This window comes from Notolabrus celidotus, chromosome 3 (genome assembly GCF_009762535.1).
Source record: "Notolabrus celidotus isolate fNotCel1 chromosome 3, fNotCel1.pri, whole genome shotgun sequence".
Taxonomy (NCBI): Eukaryota; Metazoa; Chordata; class Actinopteri; order Labriformes; family Labridae; genus Notolabrus; species Notolabrus celidotus.
In genome coordinates this window covers 39,427,022-39,439,667 of record NC_048274.1, presented here as the reverse complement: position 1 = coordinate 39,439,667, position 12,646 = coordinate 39,427,022, and the positions used below count along the sequence as shown (strand labels likewise).

The following is a 12,646-nucleotide window of genomic DNA, read 5'->3' as shown; positions in this document are numbered from 1 at the left end:
TTATTGAGGGATTTGTACGTGGTGAGCAGGATCTTGAAATGGATGCTTTTACGGGGAGCCAGTGGAGCTGTTGAAGGACAGGGGTGATGTGGTCTCTGGAGCGGGAGTGGGTGAGTAGCTGGGCAGCAGAGTTTTGTACGTATTGCGTTTTTGTAGATGGGAGGAGGGAACCATACAGGAGGCTATTGCGGTAGTCGAGTCGTGAGGATATAAAAGCATGAATTAGGGTTTCAGCAGCGGATTTGGAGAGAGTGGGACGGAGGCCGGGCGATGTTGCGGAGGTGAAAGAAGGGCAGTTTTGGTGATGTGACGGATGGTGAACAGGTTTAACAAACAGTAGAGTTGTTACAGTATTATATATGTGTTATAATTTTCTCCTGATATCGTGTCACCGGTACAACTGGATAATGCTAGCATGACAGTTGTGAGTACTAACAGCAGCCATGTTGTTTGTGTTTTTCACTTTCACTATGAGAATGTTTGGTGAGGACCGGTTTAGAATCAGTCACCATCATATGGTCGAGAATCAGCGGCGCTCGTGCATGCGAGCGGGGGCGTCGTTTTGAAGGAGCTCAGAGGGGAGGGGGGGAGGGGTTAGACGGAGTCCTGAAGACATGCTACATTCAAATTCATGCTACTTTTCCGAGACTACCAACCCCAGCTTTAAGTAATGAAGACGTTTGCTTTGTCCACCATTGCACATAACTGTTAGACTGCAGAAATTCTTATGTTCAACCTGTTATTATCCTTCATGGTTCTGGGCCCCATTCACATATTCAAAGTATCCTACTGTAATACACTTTTAAGTGATGATATCAGACACACATGCATATATATATATAAAATCAAAGCCTGTGAAAGAACCAGACAGCTGTTTGTTTAAGGTGAATATGTACATAGGTTGGCACATTTGTCTGTTCAAATGTCTTCAGAAGTAATCTGAAATATCTGCTCTCCCTTTTCACTTCCTAAACAAGGACTGTAGCTGACGAAGACCTTTTAGTTGATACATGTTGTGTGTCTTCTGAAACAAATTAAAAATAACTCACAATTAAACAGTGGAAGCTGAGAACGAATCTGGTTCACATGAATCTGTCCAGATGCATGGATTTTCATCACCTGTCATTTTGTGGAGAAATATAACTTAGATTCTTTCAAACATGAGTCCAACAAGTGTCTCAAAAAGACTATGAACATTTTCACACCACTAAACTTTCTTGAAATTTTCAAATGTTTGCTAACATTTCATAGTGTGAGGTAAGCTGTCACGTACAAAGCTGTATTCAAAACAGATTGATATGTGACATATACTTTACAAGAGCACTGATCTGTTCATCACTGTGTGTCGTTACATGCTAGTGAACAGTATATTTGTAGGGAGCTTACCATATTGCTGCCAAAGGCCACAGTTACAGCTCTGAGGCAGGTCTTACTTTGAGATACACCGCACATTTCAAGGTCCACCAGCACAGAGAATAAAGAGCCTGTGCTTTGCTGCAACACACATAGAAAAAAATTAATTAATCTGTGACTGGAACACAAAAAAACAAAATTATATTTTGAGCATCTGCAGTATAAGGGATAACAAGATCAAGTCCAGCATAAAAAGAGTAACTATGTACAGGTGGTAAACTGCCAACAGACCCTGAATTAATCTGACTAAGATGCTACAGTTCGTCACATCCTGTTACAGAGATTAGAGCGATTAATTGGCAGTACAGGAACTGCTTTAACTTGGTTTGAATCGTACCCGACGGATCGATCTCAGTTCGTACATGTTCATGAAAAATCCTCAGTGCATACCAAGGTATGGAGTTCCACAAGGGTCAGTGCTTGGACCCATTCTTTTCACCTCATATATGCTTCCTAGAGGAAGCATATATGAGGTGAAAGAATGGGTCCAAGAAGAAAAACTCAATACATTTGAATTGTTATGCTGATGACACTCAGCTATGTTTATCAGTGAAGCCAGAATAAACCAATCAGTTATCTAAACTAGCACATCCCTCCAGTATTAGCTTCTCCACACTGGCTCCCCATAAAGTCTAGAAAACAATCTGAAATCCTTCTTCTGACCTACAAAGCACTCAATGGTCAGGCACCTTCATATCTTAAAGAGCTCATAGTGCCCTATTACCCCACTAGAACACTACACTCCCCAGTGTGCAGGCCTGCTACTTTCCTCTTTGATAAAGCTTATAGTTAGAGCTGACTCAGGCTTGGACCAGCTCTTAGTTCAGCTGCTATAGGCTTGGACTGCTGGGGGAATTGGCACACTCTCACACCGGGATCCTATCTCCCCCCACCCAACCATCACTTACTTTAAATCTCCCTGTCCCATTGAAATTTACTAGACCTTTCTGTAGTCCCTGAGCTCCCTTGTCTCGTAGGTTCCTCTGAGCTGCCATAGACGTCCTCCTGCTGCGGACGTTCCAAACACCAGCTGCTAAGGACGTGCCATACTCAAGCGGCAACAGCTACAACTACTGCTACTCGTCTCATCACTATCATCACTCCCTCTCTTTCTTATTCTCCTCTATCCCTCTTTCCAGACCCAACTCGGTCGAGGCAGATGGCTGTCGAACATGAGTCTGGTTCTGCTCGAGGTTTCTGTCTGTTAAAGGAAGTTTTTCCTCCCTGCTGTAACTAGCTAAATATTGCGAGGTGCAATGCTCATGGGTATTAAGATGAGATAAGACTGAGTCATCTTCTGTCTTGGTGTTGGGTCTCTGTTAATAATTTAACAGAGTATGCTCTAGACCTGCTATGTTTGTAAACCTCTTGAGATAACGCTTGTTGTGACTTGATGCTATACAAATCAAGATTGATTGATTAATCAGTTATACAGTCTTGTCTATTATTTTATTTTGTACTGAAGCATTGGCTACAAGCAGTGTTGTACTCTGGTGTTTTTTTTTCTGTATATGAGCAACATTAAATATGATGACGTGTGCTACCTTTGCTAGAACATATGTGCAGTCTCCATGGAAGACATATTTCTTTCCATCAAAAGTGTCAACATGAGATCCTCCCGTCACAGAGCAGGTTCCTGAACAGTTATCCTCTGAGCACTTCCACCGACTACGTGTACACACACTGTAAGCACAAACACACACAAAACAGTTTTTGTAGAAACTATAAATTTACTTTTCCATTTTCCAAGAAAGAATGGAAGAAATCTTGCCCCCAAAAAATGAAAGGATTTATTCCTTGGCTCATCTGTATTTTAAACGACTGAGCAGGGTTAAAAAGTGTTTAATGGGCAATGTAGGCTGGACTTAATGGTAAGGTACAGGTCATCTGAAGGAAGACTGAGGGGATGGCTTGCATGACGGGGCGGACAGGAATCAAACCAGGTGTACGGCAATCAGGGCCCAGCCTCAATAATGGTTTCCAGTCTTACCAGGATCTGCAGCTGTGGTAATATGACTCTCCAGGCAAGTAGACTTTCTTGTTGTGCAGACATGGACACTGGTCCAACGCAACACAGCCGCTTTTACCAATGTCATCAAAGATTGTTCCTTAAAGGGAAGAAGGGATGGTTATCATCACGCCATGTTTTATGTGTGTTCATGGGACCTGGATGAGATTGCATGTGCCTTCATGAAACATATGCTTGATGTGTTGATTTTGTTTGTGTGTGTGTGTGTGTGTGTTGTGTGTGTGTGTGTGTGTGTGTGTGTGTGTGTGTGTGTGTGTGTGTGTGTGTGTGTGTACCAGCAGGGCAGCTGCAGCCATCATGGCAGTGGTTATCACATAATTTGCTGGCCTGAGGTGTGGAGCAGGTGTCAGGACATGAACTGCTACACTCCTGAAACACCATGTTGTATGGACACGTCTTGTCTGTGGAGACAAACACTTTACTGTGGCTGTAAAATGTCAACAATTAGGCAAAAAACACTGCAACTGAAGAGCAAAAACATCCATATGGACTATAGATAAGTTACGTCATCATAAAGTATTGGCACCCTTACTGCAAAAAGATTCACTCCTCCATTGCTCGGGCTTGCCGCCTGCATGAACGCACTGTCTGGAGAATTCTGAGACTGTTTTGCAGAGCATGGAGTCTGTGTCTTCGCCACTGTAGCACTTATCAGCCATACAGACTTTGATGAAGGCTTCCATATCCAAAAGGTCTTGGCAGCTGCTGAAAGGAGCACTGGTGAAGATACTCTTACAATATTCCTGAAAACAAAACCAAACAAAAAAAACAGTTCAATGAGTTATAGAATTCAATTAAGGTGTCCTAATTTTTAAGATGAGATTAAGGTGCAGTCATGTAGTGAACAAAGCATAATGTGCTGGGTAAGAGTTGGTTAGTTTGTGATCACTTTCATGGACTTAATCTCCTACTCAAACACATCTTAAATTTTTCTATGAGATTTAGGTGATTTCAATTTACTATTGATGCTGATAAAAGATGCTGATGATGATAAAGAGTGTCGACCTACATTCTTCCCACAAATCTGGTCTGGGGCTGGTTCAGGCTCCTCACAGCTCTCCCATGGACTGTTCACCTTGTACATCTCAGCAAAGTCTGTCACAGAAATTGGAGACCCTGCAGGAGAGTACAGTTGAACATAGTTCTGAGATTATTTCGTAATTTCAGCATACAAAATACGTTTATGGTAACATTAGCATTGATTGCAGGGATGTTCATTACACCTATGGGAAAGGATATTTGAAAATAATTTTGAATGCTTTGGTGCGTAACATATTTGATAAATAAAAGTCAGCCTTGAAATAATGGTTAAGATAGTGACTTGCTTAAGGAAGTTTAGGCTGTTTTTATTTATGTGCACTGGGGCTAATTCTAATCTGAAGTTAAGACAGTGTTTTTCCCCTTCATGCTTAGCTCCCATCCAGCATCCAAAACTGAAAGGTTCAGCAAAGTTATAAGGTCAGGGATACATCTGTTTAGGTAAAGTTAGAGAAGGTTTGCTGAGTATAATACAGGTTAATCCTATGGTTTTCTTGTTTTGCCTTGGGAAACTTGAAGTTGTAAACTCTCAATTATCAGGTCAGGGGTCTCAAACTGCTGGCCATTCCTGGCCCCCCCGTACTCTCCCCCCAGTCTGTCCCTGATATCAAATATATCTAAAATCCAGCCCATTTTTAAATTTTTCTTTAACAGGGGTGAAACAACTTAAACTAGCCTCTCAAAATTATAGAAGGTCAAAAGCTAAAGTTTCATACACATTCCCAGGCAGGCTTGTAGGATTATTTGAGAGCAGGTTTAGGGGCTCTCTTGTTGTTTGGTTGTTAACGTTGAGAACGTCTTTCCAATCCAAAGAGGAAGGTGGATGGAGAACATAAACAATTTTAAGAAAGAAGCATACGTTTTTTTTTGTGGAAATGCCATATACCTGTATTCTAGGAAAAGCAAGCTGTTTTGGAGGAGTATAATTTCAAGTGTCATCACTGGACTGAACACAGAGAGCAATATGATGAAATATCAGGGAATTTGCACTTATAATATGTGTACCAAATATAATGTGGAGTAAATGATACTGTTATTATACTTTACTACACCTTACCATCGTCTGTGAAATCATTTGCTATACCATCAAAGTTTCCACAGAGTCCACAAGTCTGGGTCATTAATACTTCTGGCATTTCGATCTGTGAACACAACCAGGTCATAAAGTACTTGTTAGCAAAATCAAAAGGTTTTATCATGTTATTTATGAAAGCCTGACATTTCCTTCCATGGATTCCTTCTGAGAATTTGACAGCAGAAAAGTTTCTTTTATCTTCTGTCATCAACAGAATTTTGGGATTGACCAAAAGTTCATGAGAGAGAAATAGATGGGAAGCAGGTCTTATTGTAAAAATGGTCAGGGTGAAGAGGCTAGTGCTGCCTTCAAACAGCACAAAGTCGGAGAGTTGTGACGTCGGTTCTTAAGTTGTGCACAGGAAAGGCTAACATTTGCATTCAGCTGTGTCAACTAGAGAAAATACTGGTCAATATATCATGAGTAAGTCCTTTTCACATCAGTCCTGATTAAATAACAAACGTGTACTCAAAGGAGCGTTGCGTTGTGGCTTTCAGGCTTGGCTCATCAACAGTTTTTGCTCATCTTTTGCTAATCATTTTGTTCCCCTTATAGCTGAACTCCTAACAGACAGATAACTTGTGTGTAAGTGTGAGAATGTGCTTCTTACATCCAGCGAGTCATCCAGGTTCCAGATTGCTTTGATTCCCAACTTGGAGTTGACAAAGATACCAGAAGTGGTCTTTGTGATATCCACACCGTATCTGGTATATGGCAGATTCACCCTGAAGGACACAGAGTTTGTACAAAAAAAGTCAAACGGATATCAGCAGTTGTTACCAGGCGTTAGATTCCAGTGAGAAACATAACGACTGTGTCTTCTAACAGCGTAACCCTATCAAATGAAAGCAAGTCACAGAAACTCAGAAGTCCTGTTGGAGGGCCTTTTGGAGCATGTTTGAGTATAATTTTTGAACTTACGATTGGTCATCAACTTCCACAGAACTGTTGCACATCTTCACAACAACACCATCCAGCTTCATGATTATTTTGCCGATGGTAGGGATGCCGTTGATTGTTGTGTGTCTCATTTGGATGTTGAAACTCTCATATGGTTCTTTGCACTGTGAGGCCAGCACATGGTTACAGCTGGATGGTAGCCTGAAGAATTCTCCATCAAAGTTCTTCCAGTTATAGTCTCCCCAAGTTGAGCACACATGATCGATGTGAGCATTACCTGAAACAAGGATAACACAGCAGCAACAGTTTAAATTATTCAGTCAGGGTAAAATGATTGCGTCATCCAGCCCCTTAACTATGATTATAACTGTATATCAAGAGCCATTGGATTTTTGGGTTGGTCAATGGAAGATCTTTGAATATGTCAGGTTGAGCCCTGAATAATAGCGATAGTAATTGTTCATAGAAGATATTTGAAACAAGATATAATAACTACATCCACAACTAGATCCAATTGAGTCTCCTCCAGCACAGACACATTTCTGCTTCTAAGAACAACATCTATCCTTCTCTTGGTGTCATGTTCAAACATCTCATGAGAAGATGGAGATGCTGGAAGAAACTTTTAAGAGTCACTCACTGAGAGAAGAGAGAAGCAGCGTCAGACAGATGAGCCGTAATGCGGATCCAAGTTCTATGGTCCCCATGTTGGCCCTGTGGACTGGTTGCCTATGAACACTAACCTGGAGGATATCTCCTTTTATATCCCACCAGTCAAGGTGGAGCAACACCACTTCTACAGGTAAGAGTGAGAGGAAGAGGCTGATCCACTACAGATCCCTCCCTCACTGTAAATATATTCAGTGTGGTTTACCTGTGACATTTGCACGTGAAATTAATACCTGACAATGTTCTCAAAGTTATTATTGGTTTGCTCAGCAAACATGTCATCACCTCCATTAGTGAACCAAGCAGTTTGTTCATGCTGCAGGCCTCTTATAAACTATCTTTCCAATAAATACATCTGTATCAACATGCTCTTAAACGCACGTCAGTTTGATATGACAGAAAAAACAGAATGTCAGAAAATAATGTCAAGATAAATTATGTATCATGACCACTGACAAGTTCTCGTTTCTCTAAGTCCAAGAAAGTTTAGTTAAGTATGTGACCTCAACAGCCACTCCTCCCTGAGCTAAACCAAGCAATGACACAGGCTTTATCTAATTGTCCCTGCTGCTTTAAATACATGTTTTTATGAAAAAACGTCTTTCATATTAAACAAAGCTTCCTGCAGTCTGTCTGTGAAAATGCTGAATGTGGGGCTTTTTTTTTGCGCTGATTCATGAGCACCATGTTAAAAAAAAGTTGCAAGATCAGACAAATATTCAACCTTTCATGTAGCTTAAGAAAGGATAATTTCAGTGTAATGACATGGGCTAGGACAAAATGATGGCTGTACAGTGGTTTTTTTTTTTTTCATTTTCATGTATTTATTTTATGGCACATATTGATGAGTATTTTGAACCAATTATGGTTATCTTGCTCAAGCAGCAGAGCAGCCCCGGCAGACATCTAACCACTGCTGTTCAGGCTGGTCAATAGAAAAGGTGGCTAATTATAGCTTATGTTACAAATAACAACTGTGCTTGTTGCTTGTTGTATGGAGGGTAGACATGTGAGCAGATTCATAGTAATGAAGTGAGGGAATGAGGATGCTTGTCATTTTTGTAAATAAATCCCAGGTTAATGAATGAAATACATTATATTTTAGACTGCCAAATACTAAAAGTGAGTCTTCACATTAGGAGAGTCGATTCATAGAACACTTAAGGGATGCTAAAAGTGTGGAAAGACTAAAAGTACTCACTGAATTGAAGCTTCAGTGCTTTGTTTTCGTCATCAACCTTTACTGCATGTCAATCTCTCTCCCTTTCTACACATTCCATGTTCAGAATCATTCGTTGCTTTATTCTATGAGAGGACAATTTTGCATTTGACATTATCATCAAATCTGGATGATTTGGATGACAAGTGACCAGCTTCAAGTAAGAGTTCATACTTTGCATCAACCATATGCAATAAAATCACACATCCATTCATTATCAAGATCGAACTTTTCAATACCCAGTCACTCACAAACAAATCATGTCTCATACATGATCACATTCTGGAAAAAGGGATTGACATTATGTGTCTCACTGAAACCTGGCATCAACCTGAAGTATACCATGTATTAAATGAAGCTTGCCCCCCTGCATACAGCTATTTGGAAAGAGCCTGCAACACCGGCTCTGGTGGTGGTCTAGCTGTAATCCACCGTAATCACATTGAACTGTCTCCCCTGTCTCTTCCCAGTTTTTCTTCATTTGAGTTCCTTGCATTCAAATGTAAGCCCCCACTCACTACCACATTACTCCTCATCTACCGGCCGCCAAAACCAAATACAGCTTTCGTCACAGAGATACATGACCTCCTCTTAACTGTATACACAAAATCCACCAATGTTGTTATAATTGGTGATCTCAACATCCATGTCAACTCACCCACCTGTAAAACCCCAGCTGAATTCATACAACTACTCGACAACCTCAATCTGACACGTTCACGTCCCCACACACGTCAGAGGACACACCCTAGACTTGGTCATCACTGACTCCGCCCCCCTCAGTAACCTGCAAGCCTACGACCTGGGTGTCTCCGACCACAGAGTCATCTCACTGGACTTAATATTACAGTACCCCTGCACTAAACCCAAGCATCAAATCTCCTTCACAAACATCAAAAACATAAACCCAGATTCAATAACACAAGACTTCCATCACCTCTGCTCCTCCATTCAAGTCTCATCAGCCAACAACTCAGCAGATATATATAACAGGGCCATGAGCAACATCCTCGACACCCACGCCCTCGTCAGACCAGGACAGTCACTTTCAAAAGTTCAGCACCATGGTTTAATGATGAACTTCGAAAAATGAAGACAGCTGGCCGTGCTCTGGAGCGGTGGGCCAAAGTCTCAGGACTCACTATTCATAAGCTGGCGCACCGTGATCATCAAAAGCTCTATGCCAAAGCTCTCCAGGATGCCAGATCTCAGTTTTACTCCACACTCATCAGCAGAAACCCCAGTAACTCAAGGCAGCTTTTCTCCACCATTCACCACCTCCTTAAACCCCAACCCCTCTCACACTCAAACACTACCGATGAGCACTGCAATAACCTAATCACTTTCTTCAAAACAAAAGTTCAGACCATCCGCAGCACTCTCTCAAACACCCTCACTACACTAGATCTCCGTCACCCCACAGCCCGAGGTCCCTCATCCTTTCAGTCACTTTACAAACATCACACAGCAAGAAGTAGAATGCATCATCCGTAAGATGAAACCCACCACCTGTGCACTAGACCCTCGTCCTACATCCCTGTTGAAGTCAAACCTCCCTGCCATAAGTCCATCAATCACCAAAATCATAAATCACTCCCTCCAAGCTGGACATGTACCACCTCCCCTAAAAACTGCTGTCATCAAACCCCGCCTCAAAAAACAACTTTAGACCCAGACATTTTTGCCAACTACAGACCCATCTCCAACCTGCCATTTCTCTCAAAAGTGCTTTAGAAAGTAGTTTCCGCCCAGCTTCATGACCATCTACATCTCAACTCACTCTATGATAAATTTCAATCTGGTTTCCACCCCGCCCATAGCACAGAAACAGCCCTGGTCAGAGTCGCCAATGACTTGCTGATGACAGCCGACAGCGGCTCCCCATCTCTGCTCATCCTCCTGGATCTAACTGCAGCTTTCGACACGGTTGACCACCACATCCTCCTACACCGCCTTCAGAACACCATCGCTCTCTCTGGCTCTGTACTCGAGTGGTTCCAGTCCTACCTGACTGGAAGGGCTGAGTACGTCGCCATCGGCAGTGCAAAGTCAGGTACCCACTCTGTCACCTGTGGAGTTCCACAAGGCTCAGTCCTCGGCCCCACCCTCTTCATCCTGTACATGCTTCCTCTTGGCCACATCATCAGCAGGCATGGAGTAGCATTCCATTGTTATGCTGATGACACACAGTTATACCTCAGGACAGACACCAACCCCTCTGCAGCCACTCCACCCACATCCACATCCACACTGACCGCCTGCCTGGAGGAGATAAAAACATGGATGGACCAAAACTTCCTCCAACTCAACAGTTCCAAAACCAAAGCCCTCTTAGTTGGCACCCCCCACCAGACCCAGTCATCTCCACTTACCATCATATCCTTTACAGGCCACAACATTCCCCTCTCATCCATTGCCACAAATCTTGGTGTCAAAATTTACCCTCACCTCACTTTTGAGGCCCACATAAATAACATCTGTAAAACCTCCTTCTGCCACCTCAGAAACATCCCCAAACTCCGCCCCTCACTCTCTCTCCCTGATGCAGAAAAACTGGTCCATGCCTTTGTCTCCTCCAGGATTGACTATTGCAACGCACTTCTCATCGGGAAGGGAAGCCTTCAAAGGCTGCAGTTCATCAAGAACTGCACAGCCAGGGTCCTGATGAGAGTGCGCAAACACGACCACATCACACCCATCCTACATTCACTCCACTGGCTCCCGGTCTCATACAGAATCGAATTCAAAATCTCTCTGCTCACACATCAGTGCATCCATGGACATGCCCCCATATACCTGAAGGAACTGCTACACCCGCAAACCACCACAAGAACCATCCGCTCCACCAGCACCAATCGCCTCCACTGCCTTCGCACCAGACTCCGCACCATGGGAGACCGGGCTTTTTCCTCCGCTGCCCCGCGATTGTGGAATGCTCTCCCCGACCACCTGAGAGCACCACAGACCAACGACTTTTAAAAAGGGACTAAAAATACTCTTATTTCAGAGGGCTTTTCCCTAGTTTTTATTTCCTTGGTTTTATCCATAGTTTTTATCTGACCTTCCACAGTGTTTTTAACAAGTGTCTGCATTTTACTGTTTGTTTTTTAACCCTGTTTTTTTTTTACTGCCCTTTTATTATGCCCTGTAGCACTTTGAGATTTGCTCCAAATGTAAAGTGCATGATACGTAAAATTCATTATTATTATTATTATTATTATTATTATTATTATTATTATTATATGTATTCAGTGACAGCTTGTGATTGGATCTCACGGTCCTACTGCAAGCAATTGAAAACAGACCTCCAGTCAACTTGCACTGCACTCTTTCACATGCTGCATGATTTGCAAAGTAGAACAGGTGATTATGGACTGAAGTGTAAAAAAAGTTTTGTGTTCCTGGTGTGTCAGTTCTGGGGTTAATCCTTGCATTAAAAATCACTGTACTGCAGACTCGATTATCTGATTACAGTGGGAAGAAAGGGGACAAAAGTTCAACATCAAGAACACACACAGGTCCAAATGATGTCACTGTCACAGAGCGGGTCAGAGACTCAGGTGCGGAACAACAGTGAGACACAGTAGACCAGCAGATATACGAAAAAAATTTAACAACAAAAGATCACAGTGAAGCACTGGCAGAAAAATGGTAACTAGGAGGCGGGGCAAAAACAACTAAAACTCTAAAGGGATTGATTCCACAAAAAAAAATACAGAGTGGTAACAAAGCAAGGCATAGCATAAACTAGTTTGACTGACTGTGTTAAACAACGGTCCAGCTCCGAGTTGTGGCTGAAGTCAGGCTTTTATGGCAGAGCAGATGACTTTCTGGTGGACCACACTGGTGATTGCCAATCGCCTGCACCTGTCTGCATACAAACACCTCACTCAAGCTCACCTGGGGAAAAAAGGAAAAAAGGGAAACGAGGGGGGAAGGGAGAGACTGCCACTAAGCAGAGCTGGAGGGCCGGACAGTCCCATAATTGTGTTTTATTCAACTTTGATAATTCCTCGTTGTACAGCTTTTCACGTACACACACTTGGAGGCATTGATCATTACACTCAATCAATCAGACTTCATTCGTAAAGCACTTTTCATACAATGATAATGTTTATGAGTAACACAAAGAGCTGTACATAAATTAATGAAATAATGTATTATGTATCATATCAAGCTGTGCACTGAAATATGGTTCAAATGTTGTGTATAGGGGCACTTGCCCTCCGTATTTTAAAACTAAAATGCAATATTTATTTGCCCTTGATGACAGGGTCTATACTTGATTTAAATTTTCTTTTGC

The 12,646-nt window shown here is 42.3% G+C and overlaps 1 protein-coding gene across 1 annotated transcript in view; it reads right to left on the bottom strand.

Annotated features, from left to right (window-relative positions):
- LOC117810512 (mucin-5AC-like) overlaps positions 1-12,441 on the bottom strand; it is a 77,147-nt gene extending 64,706 nt beyond the window's left edge. Inside the window, exons 1-11 of the mRNA XM_034680377.1 lie at positions 12,105-12,441; positions 6,477-6,732; positions 6,166-6,280; positions 5,538-5,622; positions 4,452-4,558; positions 3,975-4,185; positions 3,718-3,843; positions 3,404-3,521; positions 2,958-3,096; positions 1,387-1,494; positions 1,046-1,119 (exon numbers count right to left, since the gene is read on the bottom strand). Of these exons, the coding sequence (XP_034536268.1) occupies positions 1,046-1,119; positions 1,387-1,494; positions 2,958-3,096; positions 3,404-3,521; positions 3,718-3,843; positions 3,975-4,185; positions 4,452-4,558; positions 5,538-5,622; positions 6,166-6,280; positions 6,477-6,586 (1,193 nt within the window). The 5' untranslated portion in view covers positions 6,587-6,732; positions 12,105-12,441. The remainder of the gene's footprint in view (positions 1-1,045; positions 1,120-1,386; positions 1,495-2,957; positions 3,097-3,403; positions 3,522-3,717; positions 3,844-3,974; positions 4,186-4,451; positions 4,559-5,537; positions 5,623-6,165; positions 6,281-6,476; positions 6,733-12,104) is intronic.
- Positions 12,442-12,646: the final 205 nt, after the last annotated feature.